The 19,563-nt window shown below is 34.6% G+C and overlaps 2 protein-coding genes across 2 annotated transcripts in view; both read right to left on the minus strand.

The window, feature by feature from the left end:
• Window positions 1–321: 321 nt before the first annotated feature.
• Window positions 322–4,993, minus strand: LOC107823268 (protein NRT1/ PTR FAMILY 5.1). Its single transcript, XM_016649899.2, has 4 exons — window positions 4,705–4,993; window positions 4,219–4,436; window positions 2,369–2,925; window positions 322–1,338 (listed from the first exon to the last, which is right to left on the minus strand). The coding sequence occupies exons 1-4, from the start codon at window positions 4,976–4,978 to the stop codon at window positions 474–476; spliced, it is 1,914 nt and encodes a 637-aa protein (XP_016505385.2). The 5' UTR covers window positions 4,979–4,993; the 3' UTR covers window positions 322–473.
• A 1,726-nt stretch (window positions 4,994–6,719) lies between these two features.
• The window catches only part of LOC142181964 (uncharacterized), a 76,801-nt gene continuing 63,957 nt past the window's right edge, over window positions 6,720–19,563 (minus strand). The window contains exons 4-6 of the mRNA XM_075255683.1: window positions 9,509–9,589; window positions 7,562–9,100; window positions 6,720–7,349 (exon numbers count right to left, since the gene is read on the minus strand). Coding sequence (XP_075111784.1) covers window positions 6,720–7,349; window positions 7,562–9,100; window positions 9,509–9,589 — 2,250 coding nt within the window. The remainder of the gene's footprint in view (window positions 7,350–7,561; window positions 9,101–9,508; window positions 9,590–19,563) is intronic.

Raw genomic sequence — 19,563 nt, forward strand, 5'->3', positions numbered from 1 at the left:
ACTCACTGAACGAGATACATAAGTTCAGTAGAGTAAATCGCGATATATATTGAAGAGGCGGGTAGGGGGAGGGAGGAGAACGAAAAAGAAAGGTTTGATATTTCAAACTCTTGAGATGAGAAATTTTATGCTTGGTTGAAATTGTAAATAATTTTTATAAAACGTTATCTGAAGTTATGAAGCGGATAGGATATAACATTTTATAAAGTTATTAAATTTTTAGAGTGAGTCTTCCCTGTAAATTTTCCTAAAGTAATTAGCTATTGGTATGTAATTGACTTATACAGCGGTGGGTTAAAGAGGTGAGATACAACCGGAGTAATTTGATTTGACCTCTTTTTTTCTTTATCAAATTCATCATTCCCACTTTTTGATGAAGAACGTTAAGAAGGTACAAATAGCTAAAACTGATTAAAACGATCGACTAATAAGATACATCAAACAGAAATTAATCCTAAATCAGCATTCCAGCTCTAAGGAAGAAGGTCTATGGCTTTGCCTTCCAACTCTACAAATTCGTCTTTCATTTCTGTAGATTCCCTTTTATAGATATACCTTTTAGATGCCCACAAAAATGCTCCTAAATTTAAGGTAGACATGACCAAGAGGAAACCATAGTAATAATCCAAGTGCGAGTCATTCATATTGTTTCCAATCCAACTCTTCCCTCTATTACTCCCAGTAATTTTATCCACCATCGTCACCAAAAAGCTATTCAAGAAATTTCCAAGGCCAATCCCACTTGTGAAAAACGTCGTACCAAGGCTTTGCATATCTTCTGGTGATTGATCATAGAAAAATTCCAGCAATCCTATGGCATTAAACACATCCGCCACGCCCAATAGCACGTACTGAGGCAATAAACAGAATATTGTCATAGGGACTATTTCTTTAGGCCCGTTGATGTGGTGCATTTTTATGACTTGCATTCTTCTCACTTCCATAGCATAAGCAATCGCGATGGCTACAATTTGGATAAGGAAACCTGTTCCTAGCCTCTGGAGTAATGTGATTCCCCTAGGATTTCCTGTTTTCTTGCGCATAAAAGGCACGAAATATCGGTCGTACATGGGCACGGACAATAACATAGTGAGAGTCACAAAGCTTCCCAATGATGCTGCGGGAATCTGAAATCTTGAACCCAAGTGTCTGTCCAAGGTGGTGCCCTGTTTGACAAAAAGAGTGTTTATTTGTGCCCAAATGGTGCTAGGGATTAGGGTTACTAGCCATATCATGGCCATTCCCATAATTAGCTTGGCTCCTTCGACCTGAGTCACCGTGCATGGTGGTCTTGAGCCTGTTGAAGTGTCTCGTTTGACTGCAGCCTTGTCCAAGAACCTGAAAAAAGAAAGTTTGGTTGATTCTGGAATGTTTATTTCAAATATATTTGATCAAACAATTGAACAATTCATAGTTAGGTGGGCATTATTAACAAAGCAAATAATATAATTTGGTAGATGCTTCAAAATGCTCTGATCGATTTGAGACTTTCTTTTATGATTCGGGATTATAGTTTTAACTGTCATCAAGTATAAGCAGTGGGGGCAGATATAGAAGCCCAGATATCGATTCGGCCAAATCAATGTGTTTTGCTCAAGTATCGTATTTGTATTAAGAAATTTATTAAATATGTTCGCATAAAATTTAAAATCCGGTCATTAGCCCTTGAAATTGAAATTCAAAACTGATAAAGTTGAAATTCTAACTCTTCTCAAAATATAAGTTGATATACTAGTCAAATTATAATAGCTCTCAATCGATCGATGAATCGACGAGAGTCCAAGTGCAATTATGTTGTAGGGTTTTAAGATAGTATGAAGCATAAAATGTGGTGGGCTTTATTTGAGGTCCCTCATTTATCCTTGGTAGATTAGATTCTTCTGGGAGTAGTCATAGTGATTAAATTGGTAGGGCGCACAACAGAAAGCAACCATTATTTGGAGGATCCAGTACAGTAGAGCAGTGTAAATGATCACGTGGCAAGTACTGAATCGACGCATTCTAACGAATGAAAACATGGAACGAGACATCAACATTTTGCCATTTGGAGATACCTTAGTTGTGGATAAATTGGGAGGTCCCCCTACTTCCTTCTGCCCTTAGTTTCTCAAATTTAAAGGATAAGAATCTTTTCATTGAGCCTCGAAGCAATGGTAAAATTGTCTCTGTGTGACCTATAGGTCACGAGTTCGAGCCCTGGAATCAGTCACTGATGCAAGCATCAGGGTAGACTGCCTGCATCAAATCCCTTGGGTGCAGCCCGTCCCCGGACCCTGCGTGAATGCGAAATGCTTTGTGCATCGGGCTGCACTTTTACTACTAAATAAAGCGTTAAAGATTTTCAATTATAAAAACTATAAATGCTTACCTGAATACTGGAGTGTGATGGACTTGGCGTTTTCCAGTACTGAAATAGTATTGCATATCAAATTCATGAAGCTCAGACGGGTCATTAGGGAGCTCAATTTTCCTGTTGGCAAATGCGACGATAGGAACACGAAATAGGTCCCGAGCAGGATACTGAGACTTTCTAACTTTGTGCCTGTAATTTGGGGTTCCAATGTAAAAAATGACTAGAGAAAATATCAGACCCACAGTTGGAATGCCATATCCTAATCCCCAGCTCAAGTTTTCTTGGATGTAAACAAGGCCAATTGTAGCAAGTAAAGCACCAGCAAAGGTACTGAACATCCACCAATTGAAGAAGGAAACTTTTAGCTTTTTTTCTTGTGGATTAAAGTCGTCGAATTGGTCAGCACCAAATGTGGATATATTAGGCTTTGTTCCACCTGCTCCAATGGCTATTATGTAAAGAGATGCGTAGAAGAAGGCGATTTGAGATGCAGTGGCCTTGTTGCATACTCCATTTTCACAACTCGGCTTCATGAATTTAATTGACACGGCCATTGTCAAAAGCACCATTCCCTAATGGAAAATAGTTTGGTCAGTAAATTATTTAATGCCAGCAGAAATAAGCTACGTTGCTCTGGCTTTTCAAAAATATTGGTGGGAGTGTGTCGGATCCTCCAAAAGTTATATATTTTTGGGATATCCGACTCAGTTGCGATAACATTTTTGAAGAGTCCGAGCAACACAGGAAATAAGCAGAGTAAGAATTTGGATCTATGAACAAAATGACAAAATTTTCGAAAATGATTTTCGGTCGCTATCCCACTATAAAGGACAAAGCTTGACTATGCTGAAACCGAAATGCAGAAAGTACAAAGTTTATTGAAAGTAGATGTAGTCACGACTCATGAGCTGCATAACAAACGTATCTCGTTTTCACTCCAGCAGAGCTCACAAATGTCATTTTATTAGCTAGCCATGTATCAGGCACGAAAATTATAGGTGGTAATTTTAATACAAGCCAGTTCTTGCGCTTACCTGCAATTGCTGCTAGTTTAATTTAGTTAAATCTTCTAAATAAAAATATATGAATTTTTATGTAGTGAACAATAATGTTAAAATTTGGTATACAATAGATAATAATGTAAGAATTGCTATATATGTAGAGATTCCCTACTTTGAAAACTGGTACAATCTTGGGATAACGAGTACGTAGTAGCACAACATTTGTCTCTGGTACAAATTTTTCATAACTAATGTGAAATTTGGTATCTGTTAGTATATATAAAACTTAATACTAATACAAAACTAACTTACACAAAAATCTATATTATATATATATGCAAAGCTCCAGGTTATGTGGTGAATTTAATTACAAGTCATTCTTTAGCCAGGACAATGGAATTGCTTATAGGTCCCACTGGAAAAAATCCTCCAAATTTTTTGGCCATAGCTGGTATACTCAATTGTAGGCCAATCAAGATAGTAAGTGTTGCAGACATAATTACATATATTGAACTTTGACTGAATCATGTGAAAGGTTCCTTTTGGAGCATCCTAGCTAAAGAATGACAAATAATAACTTCTAGATGTGGACTTGTGTCTATCACCGGTGAAGAAGCTAGGAATTTTTTCAAGGATGTTCAAATTTAAAAAAAATAAAAATAATTTCTGACAAAAAGTATTCAATAAGTATTATATACTTTTAAAATGTTATATTTTACCTATGTATATAGTGCAATTTTTCGATTAAAGGTGGTCTTATGATAATGTGGCTTCGCCAATGTCTATCACACAAGATAGCATATATATTATTTGTGGAGGAAATAAAGGAATATATATATATATATATGTGTGTTTGGTGCTTACCATGACGTAAATAAGTGAAGAGATAGTGAAAGTCCAGAAGCGACCCAAGTAAGTGTCAGCAACATAGGCTCCAAGAAGAGGTGTAATCCAAACTGAACCAGACCAGTTATTCACATTCCTAACTGATGAAACAGTATCTTCATGTAGTTGTGTTGTTAAGTACACCACTAAATTTGAAACTATCCCATAGAAAGCCATCCTCTCAAATGCTTCATACCCTGTTTCATATATTACTTGTAAAAACTAGCAAGAATTTTTAAGATCATTCTCTTTCTAAGAATCTTAATTCAAGAATTAAGATAAATTGGATTCCACAATCTTAAATAGTAGCTAGAGTCAATATCATCAGGGGCGGATATACAATATAATATATAAAGTTCAGCCGAATTCATTAGCTTTGGCTCGTTTCCTATAAAGTTCAAAATCTTAAATCTGCCTTTAACGTGCACATATATGAAAAAAGAGAAGAGTAGAAATGGAGCTTACCAACAAGGAAAGAACAAGCTTTCCATTTGCCAGTTTTCTCAGCAAGAACAGGTTGACCTCGAAGATCAACCGTGCCATCTTGTGTGTAATCATTATTAGCTTCCATTAGATCAATGAAGCCAAAATTAGAGCGATGGTAGGAAGTTAAGAAAGTTGAGGACTGAAGAATTGGAGGAAGAGTAGGTAGGCTATATGTAGTATTGGTGCTGCAACTGCTCTTACTGCTTTGCAGTACAGCTGGGTGTGATGGACCATTTATATTTGTCCCTCTCATTAATTCATGGGTCTAATGATGCAGTAATGCAAAATTCTTTGGTCCCATTTATTATGCAAAATTCTAAAGGGAGCATATAAAGTTCTGAGAAATTACTACTTATCACTGCCATTCTGTTATGTAAGTCAAAAAATTGCAAAATTGATTAACTATCTAGGCAAAAAAAGTAAATCATATTTACATAATAATATTGTGCATAATAATACATGTACACTATACTACTGTAATTAACCTAATTATTCACCATAGGAACATTCTTGGGTCATAAGCTCAAAAAATCAAAACTAAACTAAAGTTTCTCTCTTCTCCTTCTTCCCCCTTTCAATTATTTAAGGGATTCACGACTACTAATAAACTTGAAAAAATATAAATTAATAAAACTTAAGGATAACTCTGAGTTTGTTTTACCTTGATAACATACAAACTTTGTTTAATAATTACTACATTCATTTTTTTCACTGCATTATAACATGAGTCTAAAGCCTAATTAATTGAATTAAAGGGTTGTTCTTCTTGTGATGCCAAGCGAATTATAGAAAGAGTAGTCACGTTTAAGTTGTGACAGTCATTTGAAAATGTTGGAAGATATATCATCCCCAAGTTATGAGGTGGTGTAGCGCCGGCCGCCCACGTTACGTGAGTATTCTACAATAGCAAATTAAGGTATGTTTTAAGTGAGATCAAGAGAATTATAATTTAGGTTTAGATTAAAAATATGGCCATTCAAACATCAGCAAAACCACTTACGTACTAATCTATATAGGAACAACACAATTAGATCAGAAATATGTGTGACTTCGATTCTTACTATCCTTTTCCTTTTTCTTTTTCTCCAAAAATGTGCCAAAGAAAAAAAGACAATTATTTGGAGATCATTTGGCATATATATATCACACATAATATATATTGTATGTGATGTCGATCATGAGGTCAAGTTGACTAAGGTCTCATTTGTTTTTTTTAAGATTAAGACGTCTGAATCTGAATACACATCTGAATATCAAGATGTGCATTAAGATTAAGCCACACATCTGAATATTAAGATGTGTATTAAGATCTGAATACTAAATGATTAAGACTCTTGATTTTTAATATCTCAATGTATAAAATTTATTTTTATTTGAAAATTAATAAACATAAAATTCAAAGAAATACTAATTAATCTAATATTTTATCAATAAAATATATAATTTTTTAAAAATATAGTAGTTGCTGATGGTGCTAACGATGGTACTTGTGAATGCCGACTAAAAGCGGTGGTTGGCAGTAGGTTTGGTTGATAGTGGTGATTCAGGGTAGTAGCTAGTGGTAATTAGTTGTGGTGACGATTATGATTGAGGATGGTAATGGTGAGTGGTGATAGTTAATAATGACGGGTGATGGTGATAGTTATGATTGAGGAAGGTGGGGTGGGTGGTGGTAGTTTATAATGATGGGTAGTGCTTGTTTTGATTGTTGATGGTGATAGGCAGTGGCGGAGGCAGGATATTTGCGAAGGGGGTTCAAAAATTTTAAAAGTCAAATACACAATGAAGCTAGCCAACCAAAACCAAAAAAAAAAAAAAATAGATGCTAACAGATTTTATTAATAGAAAGAGAAGTTCTCAACACAAAGATAGTGTTAAGATAAACATATCATAGTAACAAGACTTTCAAAAGAGAAAATACAAAAAACAAGTCTTGTATTAGTTACAAGGACCTAATGACTAATGAGATCAACAAAAAATAACTAAGTACATTATTACAACTGCACTCGACGGGGTTTCATATCTTGAAATGTTTTAATAATAGCATCATTAGAAATACTATCAAACACAATTTTTTCTACATAAGGCACCAAACAACCGCTAAAGAACTCATCATTCATTCGACTTCGTAAGTCATTCTTGATAAACTTCATCGCCGAAAAAGCTCTTTCAACGGATGAGGTAGCAACAGGCAGAAGCAAAGCAAGTTTCACTAAGCGAAATACAAGAGAATAATTTGAATGCTTCTTTGTCTGAACTAATCTTTTTGAAAGATCACAAAGCCCATGTAGATCGGAGAATCTTTCATCAACATCACGAACATCAATAATATAACTTGCAAGTTGATTCTCAAGAGCACCCATACTAAATTCATCAAAGTCATCAGGATATAACTCAGCCATTCTCATTATTTTCCTGATGTCAAAACTTGAAAATGAGTTAATTGGATTCAAACAAGCAATTCCATGAAGCAAATGAGTTGTCACTTCGTCAAAACGTTCATTAAGTTCTTGAATTTGCCAATCAATAATTTTGCAAAATACATCAACCCGATAATGATGTAAGACTGTACAGTCATCAGGTTTACGACGTGATCTTAAAGAACTAACGTATAGCTCATCAAACTGAGGTATCAAAATATCATATTTGATACAAAATGCAGATATCTCCGCAATAAGAGAATTCCATTCCTCTTTCCTTAACTTTTGCAACCTTTTCTTTGCTACTTCAACAAGTAGCATGGCGTTTGCAATGTCTTGCTCTTTTTTTGTAAGCATTTATTGAGCTCATTTGTGATTGCTAAAATATCTCTCATCAAATGTAACATGAATGCAACCTCAAATGTTTGACAAGCCCTGAGATATCCCATTGCCTTGGCTCTTTCATCTGTAGAATGTGCATCAAGAACAAGCAATTCAAGAACATCGAGAATAGAGCCAAACATCAGAATAAAATTATTAAAAGATTTAAAGTGAGATCCCCAACGAGTATCACATGCTCTTGAAAGACCAAATTCTTGATTCAAGCCCCGACCAGTTGTAAGCTCACCCATATCTAATGCCTCTTGAATTCTTTCTTTTTGAGATTCTCGAAATTCATCCATACGCTTAAACGAAGATCCTAATATATTCAAAATATTGGAAACCAATACTACAAGTTCCCCCACTTGAAGACATTTCTTAGAAACCGCAACAAGGGTAAGTTGGAGTTGATGAGCAAAACAATGAATGGAATGAGCCGATCTACTTTCTCTCTTAATCAACATTTTAAGACCATTAATCTCACCTTGCATATTGCTTGCCCCATCATAACATTGTCCACGCACATATGATAGACTTAAGGAGTGTTGATCAAGTAAATTAACAATTGCACTCTTCAAAGATGAAGCACAAGTATTTTGAACATGAACTACATCAATAAGTCGCTCCATCACAAATCCCATTCTATCAACATACCGTAAGACAATCGCCATTTGCTCTTTGCGGGACGTATCAAAAGATTCATCAACTAGCAAGGCAAAGTAATCACCATTTAGTTCCTCAATTATAGCTTTAGTTGTTTCTATCTTACATGCAGTTACAATGTCTTTCTGAATTATTGGAGAAGTCATTTGATCATTTTGAGGAGCATGTTCCAGTACATAATCACGAATGTTATCACATACTTTTGCATACCATGAGAGAGTTTGAAGAAAATTACCCCTACTAAGTGAAGACTTAGATTCATCATGACCTCGAAATGCTAATCCTTGAGTTATAAGAAGCCTTACTACATTAACTGAAGCAGTTAAGCGAATCCAATACTCATGCTTAAGTTGATTAGATTGCCTTTCAAATGAAGATTGAATAGACCGTTGTTGCCGCAAATCTTGGCATTTCTTTTTTGACTCATTGTGAATGCTACTCGATCCATGTTTATCAAAACTTTTCTTTTTATGCCAACTCTTAAACCCTATACTTAAAAATACATCACCTCCGCCTTGATGAATATTATTATCTTTAAATAGATAACAATACAAACAATAGGATGCATCTTTACTTACACTGTACTCCAACCAATCATGATATTCATCATCAAACCATTTAGGATTAAATCGACGCATTGATCCAGAAAAATTTGTTTTAGGAAAGTTATGAAGCCGAGGTTGACAAGGACATTGTCGAAGGTATTCTCTCCTAATAATATCACGATGATTTGGATGGAAGTCCAAGATTTGAGTTCTTTCCCCCGGATCAAACTTTAAAGAATCCAAATCAAATTCATTAGAAGATGGTACTTCTAAATGGTTTATATTCTCCAACTGGATAGGTTGAGTATGAGAAGCCAAATTTGGTTTTGGTGCTTTGGTAAAATACCTCTTCACTGAATTTTGAGACTGAATTACAAAGTAGGAATGTAGTTAGAACAAAATTACCTAACCATTTTATCAAACAACAAGTGTGCATTACTGTAAAAACAAAATTGCAGAAGGAAAGTGTTATAAATCATAATTAATAACTTATAATTTATCTGCTGGTTGCCATACGGATTTCTAAGCTATGTTTCAATCCAATACTGAATCTAGAAAGACAGAAAGGTCATTTACATTTTAAGTTCACCATACACTAAAACCAAAAAAAAAGGTTCACCATAAACTCTTTCTTTAATCTTCTTTTATCTTGTTTGAATATGTTAAAAAGACAGAGAGGTCAGTGATAGAACAAGATTCATTAACCTAAATTTAAGAATCAACAATAAAACATTAATAAAATTCTGAAAAAGTTAGAAAGAACAAGTAATTTACCTGGGATGCCAATGCCATGATAGATGAAACGCCGGCGACAGGGCGGCGACTAGCGAGGCAATGGAGAGAATTGAGACGCGTCTGGTGAGGCAGAAAGATCGAAGAAACAAAGAGCGGGTGGCACCAACGAAGAGAGAGAGAGATTTAGGGATTTTTTAACCCAAAATCCCTAAATTAGAAAAAGAGAAGCAGTCACGTTTTTTGGGGGAAACGGACTTAAAAGAGAAGACAAGAAACGACCTCGTTTAAAATTAAAAAAAGAAAAAAGTTCTGAAGTGAAAAGAATTAGATTGTGACTGACTGGAATTGAACCTACGACCTGCTACAAAATCTGAACCCCCTTAACCACTAAGCCAAGCTTTTGCCTTGTGTCAAGGGGGTTCAACATATTATATCTATACGAAAATATTAAAAATTACCCTATATAAACAGTGTAATTTTCCGACGAAGGGGGTTCGGATGAACACCCTTGCGCCCCCTAGATCCGCCCCTGGTGATAGGGTGGTTAGTTGTGGTAATTGAGGTGGATGAGTGTTTGTGGTTGAAAATGATGGTCGTGGGAATGGTGCGGATGTCGGGTGGTGGTAGTCGATTATGCTGGCGGTGATGGTGGTGACATGGTAGTAGTTGATAATGGTAGGCGGTGACGACAATTAATAATGAATATGGATGATAGCATATTAATGAAATTAAGTCTCTGTTATGAATCTTAGTCATACAGACTTATTCAGACCCATTAAGTGGCTGTGAAGTCAAAAAAAAAATACAATTAATGATTAAGATCTAAATAATTAAGATTCAGATTTTAAAAACAAACACACTTAATATATGAGATCTGAATGATTAAGATTCAGACATCCATTAAGTGCAAACAAATGAGGCATAATTCTCAAGTGAATTCAGACATACATTTTTCAAACTTACTGAAATAGAGTTTACATATTTAGAAATTAAATAAAAAGTGATATAAGTCAAAACAGTTAACAATTCAAAATATTTAAAAAGTAGTTGCAAAAACCATGGTTAAAGAAAGTCTCTTAGGGGTCGTTTGGCATGAAGTATAAGAAGGTATAAGGGTGATATAAAAATTTAATATCAACTTAATACTTTGTTTTTAGCAAACCAGGTATAAGTTATCCAGGTGTTAATTTTAACACTGGGATAACTTATGCCTTATAGAAGGTGGGGTAATTAGCACCGGTGTAACTTATACCTTCTTCTTAGAAATTATGCAATTGTCATTCTTAATACAACATACCAAACAATGAATAAACAATCCCAACATAACTAATCCTAGTATAACTTATCCCAATATAACTTATACCGACATAACTTATACCGATATAAATCATATTTCAACCAAACAACCCCTTACTCTTTAAAAAGTAATTGTGTCACGTCAAGTCGAACAGGGAGCGTACATGAAGTGCCTTTATAAAATACTTTTCAAATTTCACATTTATAAAATACTTTTATAAAATCCTCTCATATCATACAAAAATGAACCACTCGACTATACTACCTTTATAAAATACTTTTCAAATTTCACATTTAATTTTTGATAGATAATACATTTGAATACTAAATTAATGAAGGATAGTATTAATTATACTATATAAGACAAGTTAAAAGAGAATATCCATTATTTCACTCAGATTCATGAGTTGATGACCATGAATATGGGGGTTGAGGAAATGCAAAAAATGGCAGAATAGCTCAAGATTCCTACGAACTTGGCAATTTTTTTTAGTTTCTATCTTAAACTTCACATGGTTTTTAATATCCCCTTAAACTTGGTAATTTTATAGCCTCGACCCCCTAGACACTGACAACTTGTGGGAGTGTGACACACGCACTGCCACATGGATTGTTTTTGTCCATGTGATATTTTTTATAATAAAATATATTTTTTTATCTTTTTAAGTCCACCAAGTACTTAAATCATTTTTTCATACCAAAATTTGAAGAAAACAAACTTGAAACAACGTTATTTTGACTATATTTTTTTATTTAGCTGAAATTTATGATATTTTAATCAAATTATTTTTACATATTTGGTTAGTAAAAGAATTAATACACAATTAAAATATTATCATTGCATCTAAAATAAAATAAAAAAATATATATTGTTGAAACTCCATATATTGGAAAAATAAATATTTTAGCTAAAATAATAAATCTCCGACCAAATATTTGTGAATTTGACTCGAAAAGAAAAACTGCATAGTTTAAATAAATAGTCATTGCATGAAAAAAAAATACATGATATATATTTATTTTTTTGTAGAAAATATTTCATTTGAGCTTCATTACTTTGGCTAAATCTTCTTTTTATTAGGCTAAAATAAATGGAGCTTAAACTAACTCTTATAGATTAATTTGGACCGAAAAAAGATAAAAAATAAATAGTTGAAATATATATTCATTGTATTTTTAAAAAGTACAACTAGGAAAAAATATATAATGTATATTAAGAAGAAACAACGAGAAATACAGTTGGAACAAATATATTATTATATTTGTTATGTGACAATTAATATTTGAAAAATGCTCCACTTGGAAGCTAATTTTTCGATTTTTCTTCCCTCTCACGCGCCAAAAAAAGTGTATTCACACTCTTTGTCACATCAACATCTAGGGGCGTCAAGATTATTAAATTTCAATTTTAGAGGATATAAAAACCACGAGGTAGCTAAATAAAAGTTATTAAGTCTAAGGAGTCCCGAACATTTCTGCCGCAAAGAGAATGAAAATCTATGTAGGAAGCCCAATAATCTTTCAGAAGAAGTTATCATACTTGCTCCCCTTTGTGGCCACATAAAGATAGCAACATATTTCCCTTCTGATTGGTTTACCCCTTTCAATTCCCACTAGAACAGCGTAACCACAGTTGATTAGTAATAATATCCCACAAGTTTATAGATTTGGTTTCTCTTTTGCTACCCTTAATCTTCTTTTCTCTAGAAGCCTGAATTAAATTAAAATTTTCGTAATACTTTAGCGAGGGTAGGTGAAAGAAAATAAGAGAAAAAGAAAAGTTATTGTGTAAAACATGTAACGATAGTTTTGCTTAAGGCGTAATGGCTTTCTGGCCACTTAAACTTGTAGGGCTTTTGAAAGCCGATATACGAACTTTGGATTTTCTCATTTGAACACATCTACTTAAGAAAATGTCTACTAATAAACACTTGCCATGGTGCGTGTTGTTCAATCGCTGCTGACATGAATTTAATTTAATATTTTATATAGTCACATCTTCCATTCATTCACATTTGTGACCACTTATATGTTCAAGGTCCCACTTCTTTTTATTTTTTTATTTTTTTTGTCAAATTAATTGTTTCTTCATATAACCCTTGTACCCCAAGAACTGCTTCCTCCTTCCCTGTTGCAGATCTTCTAAAGAGATAGTACGTGTGTGTAATTCATCGCGCAAGCGAAAGCCATAAAACCACCTCTCGAGCTTCCACCATTATACACGTACTTGCCTTTGTGAAATATTGCAGTTGCTTTTCAACAAATCAAAAAGATGTATTACGCTGTTGCTTTTCAAATCAGCAAAAAATTCAACAAATCAAAAAGATGTTGAAAAGCAACGAATATTGTTGCTTTTCAATTTCTTATTACTTATTCTCACTCCAAAAATTTGTCCCGATCTCTTCCATCTTCCTTGGTTCGTATGATAATGGATGTTGACTTTTCTCTAATATGAAGTTTTTGAGTGTGATTAATGGTTAAAAATTAAAGAATAGTCAGATATGTGGATTGAATATGGAGCTTTTGAGTTTGATTTATCAAAATTTTGGTTATGACTTTAATTAAGAATAAAAAGCAAAAGACGGGAAAGGAAGAAAATACATGGAGGGGGTGGGGCGAAGATAAATGGAGGGGTGGCTTTTCTTTAAATCTGACTCGGTGATTTTTTTTTATTTTTTTAAATTAATTATTTTAAAATTTTTTTTATCATATTCAAGCACTTAATACTTATGATTAACACGCAATTGGCCACAACAACTATAATATTGCCATATAAGCATAGTCAACGGTCAAAGGTATTTATTAATAGACATTTTCTCAAGTAGAGGTGTTCAAATGAAAAAATACAAAGTTCATGTATCGACTTTCAAAAGCCTTACAAATTTAAGTAGCCAGGAAGCCATTTCACCTTTGCTTAATAATAGAACACTTATGTTGGGTTCAGAGGCGAAGACATGATTTGATATTTATGGGTTCAGGATTCAAGTCATTTTAAGTTATTAGGTTTTAATTTAATAATTTGTATATATTCAATGAATTTTGTAAGACAAATATAAAGTTTGAACCAAAGTTATTGGGTTCGGCCGAACCCATATTCGATTGGGTTGTCGAAGAGATAAGAAAATAAATACTAACTTCTGGTTGAGAAGCTTTTTAATTTCTCAGTCTTTGTCAAGAAGTTAGGTAGCGAATAACCCTATCAGAGAGGTTTTATTGTGGATCTCACACAACTTATATTAGTTATGTGAGGCTCCTTTTTGTCTTATAAATTTGTGGACCACAATCTTACACTTTCGGATTCACAAAATTTTGGGTCCACAAAATTATGAGACAAAAAAAATATCTCGTACAACTAGTCATAATAAAATTTTCCACCCTATCAAGTTGCAAGGTTTGATAAACTATCTAAATCATAAGACTAGTTATTGTCAGCCCCCTAAAAGGCAATAGCCACTAATAATTAGTGGTTGTTAATTAATATATGTAGGTCTTGTTGATCAAAATCAAGTCAAATTCAGCCAGTCTCGTGGATTAAATACCAAGCAACAAGACAGAACGCCTCTGGAGTAGTACTACTCTCGCGGTCGTGATCCAGCATCCGCTCAACACGTGTTATGATTCGATTCAAGCGATTATCAATTTCGAAAAAATTTACGTCGTTATATAAATTTTTATTTTATTTTTTGTACAATTAAAGTTCGACTTCTTTATATCATCTCGATTTAAGCTCATATGCGGATGTAGCTTTAAAATTTACTGAAATAGTAATAAAGAGTAGATATAAACCTATAACTTTAAACTATAATGCGTTTAATATTAAAACTTTAAATGTTAAACTTATATAATTTAAATCTTAGATCCGCTTTTGTTTAAACTCCATTAAATTAATTTTTAGTACGTTATTTTTTAAACGTCAAATAAAAACACTGTTTGCTATTAGGATTCTCATTTTTAACCTAAAAATATCAAAATTCAGTATAACCAAAAATGAAAATGTAAATTTTATCTTAAGAAACGACAGATGAAATGGACAAACATTAACTTTTAAATATTTACATTTTACATACTGATCTACCATCAGTGCATCATTTAAAAACATTGTTTCTTAGTGGTATGTTTGGTTGAATATATATTAAGACAAGTCAAATCTAAATTAGGTGAAAGAATAAAGAATAGTTTAATGAACCTTGACAACATTAATCATTCTTCCTTGTCTCATTTAAACTAACTATAAAATATGTATGGAAAAACTAAGAAACCCAAAGGCCGCATAGTATAGAGCGAAAACATAATAAAAAATGTAATGTCAATTTATAAATTTTCGTTCGGAATAATTCTCTGTTATTTTATTCTTTGCACTTTCTGAATAGTGAAATTATACACACTTCCTATTTTTTCACCTACAATAGAAAAGCCCCATAAAAGAAGTGCAAACTGAAGGAAGCAGTGCCCAAAAATTGATAGGTTGAAACTTGGAGCGTAATCCCTTCTCGTCCGTTAAATATGAATAAACTATTTGATAGAAAAAAGACAGAGTAATGGTTTTGGTCTCCGAGCCGTCCAAGCAAACATCCGCTGAATCTTGACTTCTTTAGTATATATATATAATATATAATTTGAGGAGATAAAAGCTAACCTAGTACGTTCAGAATAGACACTACTCTTTTCTCCGCTACTTAATTGAGTCCCAACCAAAATGTGATTCTTTTTTATTCAAATGATCGAAGTATGTGGAAAAAAAATTTAGCTACCAAAATATATATACCGCCTTTTAAAAAAGATGATATACTTTAACGGCCGTTTGACCAGTTAAGTATAACGTCTTTCGAAAAGACGCTATATTTAAATTAAAAAAAGGGGAAAATATAGCGTCTTTTGTTAAGACGTTATTGTTAGTAAACTGCATTTGTACAATAATTCTGGAAAAGATAAAATAACATATAAATAAAATGTAAATGAAACAGAATTTAATCCGAGCACACTAATTCACAGTGTTTCCTTAAGGAATTTAATCCCCTCCTAGTACTCAAGTGCGATGACCCAAAAGGTCATCACTCATTTTGAAAGTAAATTCTGTATTCCGAGGCCTTAAAAACCTCTTTTTGTCTTACCTCGATTTGCGTGCGCAGTCCGGGCGCATTTACAGAAAGCTTTTTATGTGAAAACCTAAGTAAAATAAGGAAATTGACCTTTAAAATTGATTAAAGTTAATTTTGGTCAACATTCTTGGTAAACGGACTCGGACCCGTGATCCGACGGGCTCGTAGGGTCCGTAGTAAAATATGAGACTTGAGCGTATGCCCGAAATCGAATTCCGAGGTCCCAAGCCCGAGAAAAGAGTTTTTAAAGAAAATTATTTGCTGGAAAATATAAAGGGTTTTAGGAGTGAATTAATGCAATTTTTTGATGGTATCGAGCCCGTATCTTGGTTCTGGAGCTCAGTACGAGTTTAAAATAAAAATTTGGTTGAATCTGCAGAATTTGGTAAGAATTGGAAGTGGTTTGGTATAAATCGGACGTATAGTTGAGAAAATAAATTTTTTAATGTTCTTGAGTAATTTTATGAATTTGCAGTTTAATTTATAGTTGTTGATGTTATTTTGATGATTTGATCGCACGAGCAAATCCGAATGAAGTTTTTGGACTTGTGTGCATGTTTGGTTTGGAGCCCCGAGGGCTCGAGTGAGTTTTGGATAGGTCGCGGAGTGTTTCGAAATTAAGAGCAGCAACTGGTATGTTGCAGGTCTGCATGCTTCGCAATGCGAGCTCGCATTTGCGAAGAAACATCGCAATTGCGAAGATGGGCTGAGCAGGGAGACCTTCACATTTGCGAAGCTCAATGTCGCAAATGCGACCTCAGCAGGTACCGCAATTGCGAACGGTAGTTCGCATTTGCGAAGAAAGCAGGGCAGGCCTACCTTCGCATTTTTGAAGCCTGGGCCGCATTTGCGAGTTCGCATTTGCGAACCTGACATCACAAATGTGATATCTGCACCTGTGCAAACTATAACTTAGACGAAATTTCTTCATTTTTCAAACTCTCTCAAACCCTAAGCTCACTTAGGCGATTTTCTAAAGAAAAGTTCTTCTCCAAACCATTAGTAAGTCATTTCTAACTCATTTTCTTCAATCAATAACATCTTTTTACATGATTTCAATTCAAAATCAAGGGTTTTTATGGGGAAATTAGGTATTTTTGGGTAGAACTTAGGATTTTTAAATTTTGGGGATTTGAACCTCGATTTGAGGTCCGATTTCAAAACAAATTATATATTTGAGTTCGTGGGTGAATGGGTGATCGGATTTTGGTTCGAACTTCAAGTTTTGACCAAGCGGGTCCGGGGTCGATTTTTGACTTTTTGAATGGGTGACTTTTTGACTGTTGGCCGGTGAAGATCTCACACATCCAGAGGATGAAAGTTGCGGAGATGAGGATGTTGAGGTGGATGTGCGGGCATACAAGGAAGGATAAGATTAGAAATGAAGATATTCGAGAGAAGGTGGGGGTGGCCCCCATGGAGGACAAGATGCGGGAAGCAAGACTGAGATGGTTCGGGCACATTCAGAGGAGAAACACTGATGCACCGGTGAGAAGGTGTGAACGACTGGCGGTGGTGGGTACGAGGAGAGGTAGAGGGAGACCTAAGAGGTATTGGGGAGAGGTGATCAGGCAGGATATGGCGCGACTTAGGGTTACTGAGGACATGGCCCTAAATAGGGAATTGTGGAGATCGAGCATTAAGGTTGTAGGTTAGGGGAAATTGTGATGTCTTTTTACAGCGCACTAGAGTGAGACTAGCCAGTTAGGAATTAGTCTTAGAATGCCATTGATCAACTACTGATGATGGGCTTTATCTTCTGTGTATTAATACCTTACATCTTTCTCGTATTTCCTATATCTCTTATATTGCTGTTACTTTGTTTTTTATGGTATTTATGTTATGTTATGGATTTTATGGTATTTTATGTTGTTTTATTATGAGTATATTGATAGTACTAATATAGTGTCCCTTGTTGCCTTTTCGAGCCGAGGGTCTCCTGGAAACAGCCTCTCTACCCCTCGGGGTAGAGGTAAGGTCTGCGTACATATTACCCTCCCCAGACCCCACTTGTGGGATTACACTGGGTTGTTGTTGTTGTTGTTGGGGAGGTTATTTGAAAACCTATTTTCATGCATTAGAATTGGTTTATTTAGCATTTATTAATGTTATTAAGTAAATTGTGACTAGATAAAAGCGGGTTGGTGGTGGAATCAAGAGGTAAAACGGTAGTTGAGGCTTGATTGCGTTCGTGGCATTGAGGTAAGTGTTTGGTCTAACCTTAGCTTGAGGGAATATGAATTGTGGTCTTATTTACTATGTGTTAATTCTTGAGTACGACGTATAGGTGTGGTGACGAGTACTTATACGTTGGTGTCAAGCATGCCCCTGAGTCTTATACTATGATTGTTGTGACTCCGTTATGTATTGTCCATACTTAATATCATAATTTCTAATGTTGAACAAGGCTTATGAAATTATTCTTGGTAACTCAACATTGTAGAGCATTGGCTCAAGTTGAGAATTGAGTTGTGAAGTAACTGTGAAAAAGAGAAGAGGTTTGTGATATTGTTTCCCTTGTCGGGATGTTATTGCTTATGATATTGCTTCCCTTGCCAGGATATTATTGTTATATTATTGTTCTCTTACCGGGATTCTATTGTGATTCTATTGATTCCCTTACCTGAATTGCTTTGTGATTGTTGCTTGGGTAAGAAAGAGTGTAAAAGTACGAAGGGTGATGTCGTGCGTGATATTTTATGAGTGAGAGTTAATGTACGAAGGGTGATGCCGTGTCGATATTGTAAATGTAAAAGCACGAAGGGTGATGCCGTGTCGATATTGTAAATGTAAAAGCACGAAGGGTGATGCCATGCCATGACATGAGTGATAATGCACGAAGGATAATGTCGTGCCATGATTATGTGAGATAAAAGCACGAAGGGTGATGCCGTGCCGAATATATTGATTCTTATGGTAAGAAAGAGAGTAAAAGTACGAAGGGTGATGCCGTGCACTTGTTTGTTCTCCTTTTCCTTGCTTATAGTTGAATTTTGGTGTTCCGTATGCTTCTTTACTAAAATTCTATTTGTACATTATATTTCCCCCGAGAATGTTTCCCCTTTCCATCTTTAACTGCTAGATTCTATTGTTATTATTTGTTGTATATGATATAACTGCAGAGGTTTATTTGGTATTCTTGTCCTAGCCTCGTCACTACTTCATCGAGGTTAGGCTCGACTACGTACCAACACATGGGGTCGGTTGTGCTGATACTATACTCTGCACTGTGTGCAGATCTTGGTGCTGGAGCTTTTGGACCATAGTGAGGTTGCTGCCTTCAGTCCAGTGACAAAGAATTGAGGTAGTCCTGCAGACGCTCGCAGGCCTTAGCGTCCCCTTCTATCTTTTCATATCTATTTTTATGTAATTTAGAGAGATTTGTATTTTTCATTCAGACTACTATTTGCAGTATTCGTAGAGGGTCCGTGATATTGTGACACCAAATTCTGGGTAGAGTTGTATATTGGTTGTGTACTAGTACTTAGTTATATTATCAGACTTCGTCTTCCGCATTTATTTTACTATTATGGTTATCTTGTTGTTAATCACATGTTAATTTGGAATTGTTAAAAGATTAAGGAAAATGAGTAATAAAATCTATAAGACTCAGCTTGCCTAGATTTCATGAGTAGGCGTCATCACGACTCCCGAGGGTGGAAAATTCGGGTCGTGACAAGTTGGTATCAGAGTTCTAGG

The sequence above is a fragment of the Nicotiana tabacum genome, chromosome 6, assembly GCF_000715075.1.
Source record: "Nicotiana tabacum cultivar K326 chromosome 6, ASM71507v2, whole genome shotgun sequence".
NCBI classification, from domain to species: Eukaryota; Viridiplantae; Streptophyta; class Magnoliopsida; order Solanales; family Solanaceae; genus Nicotiana; species Nicotiana tabacum.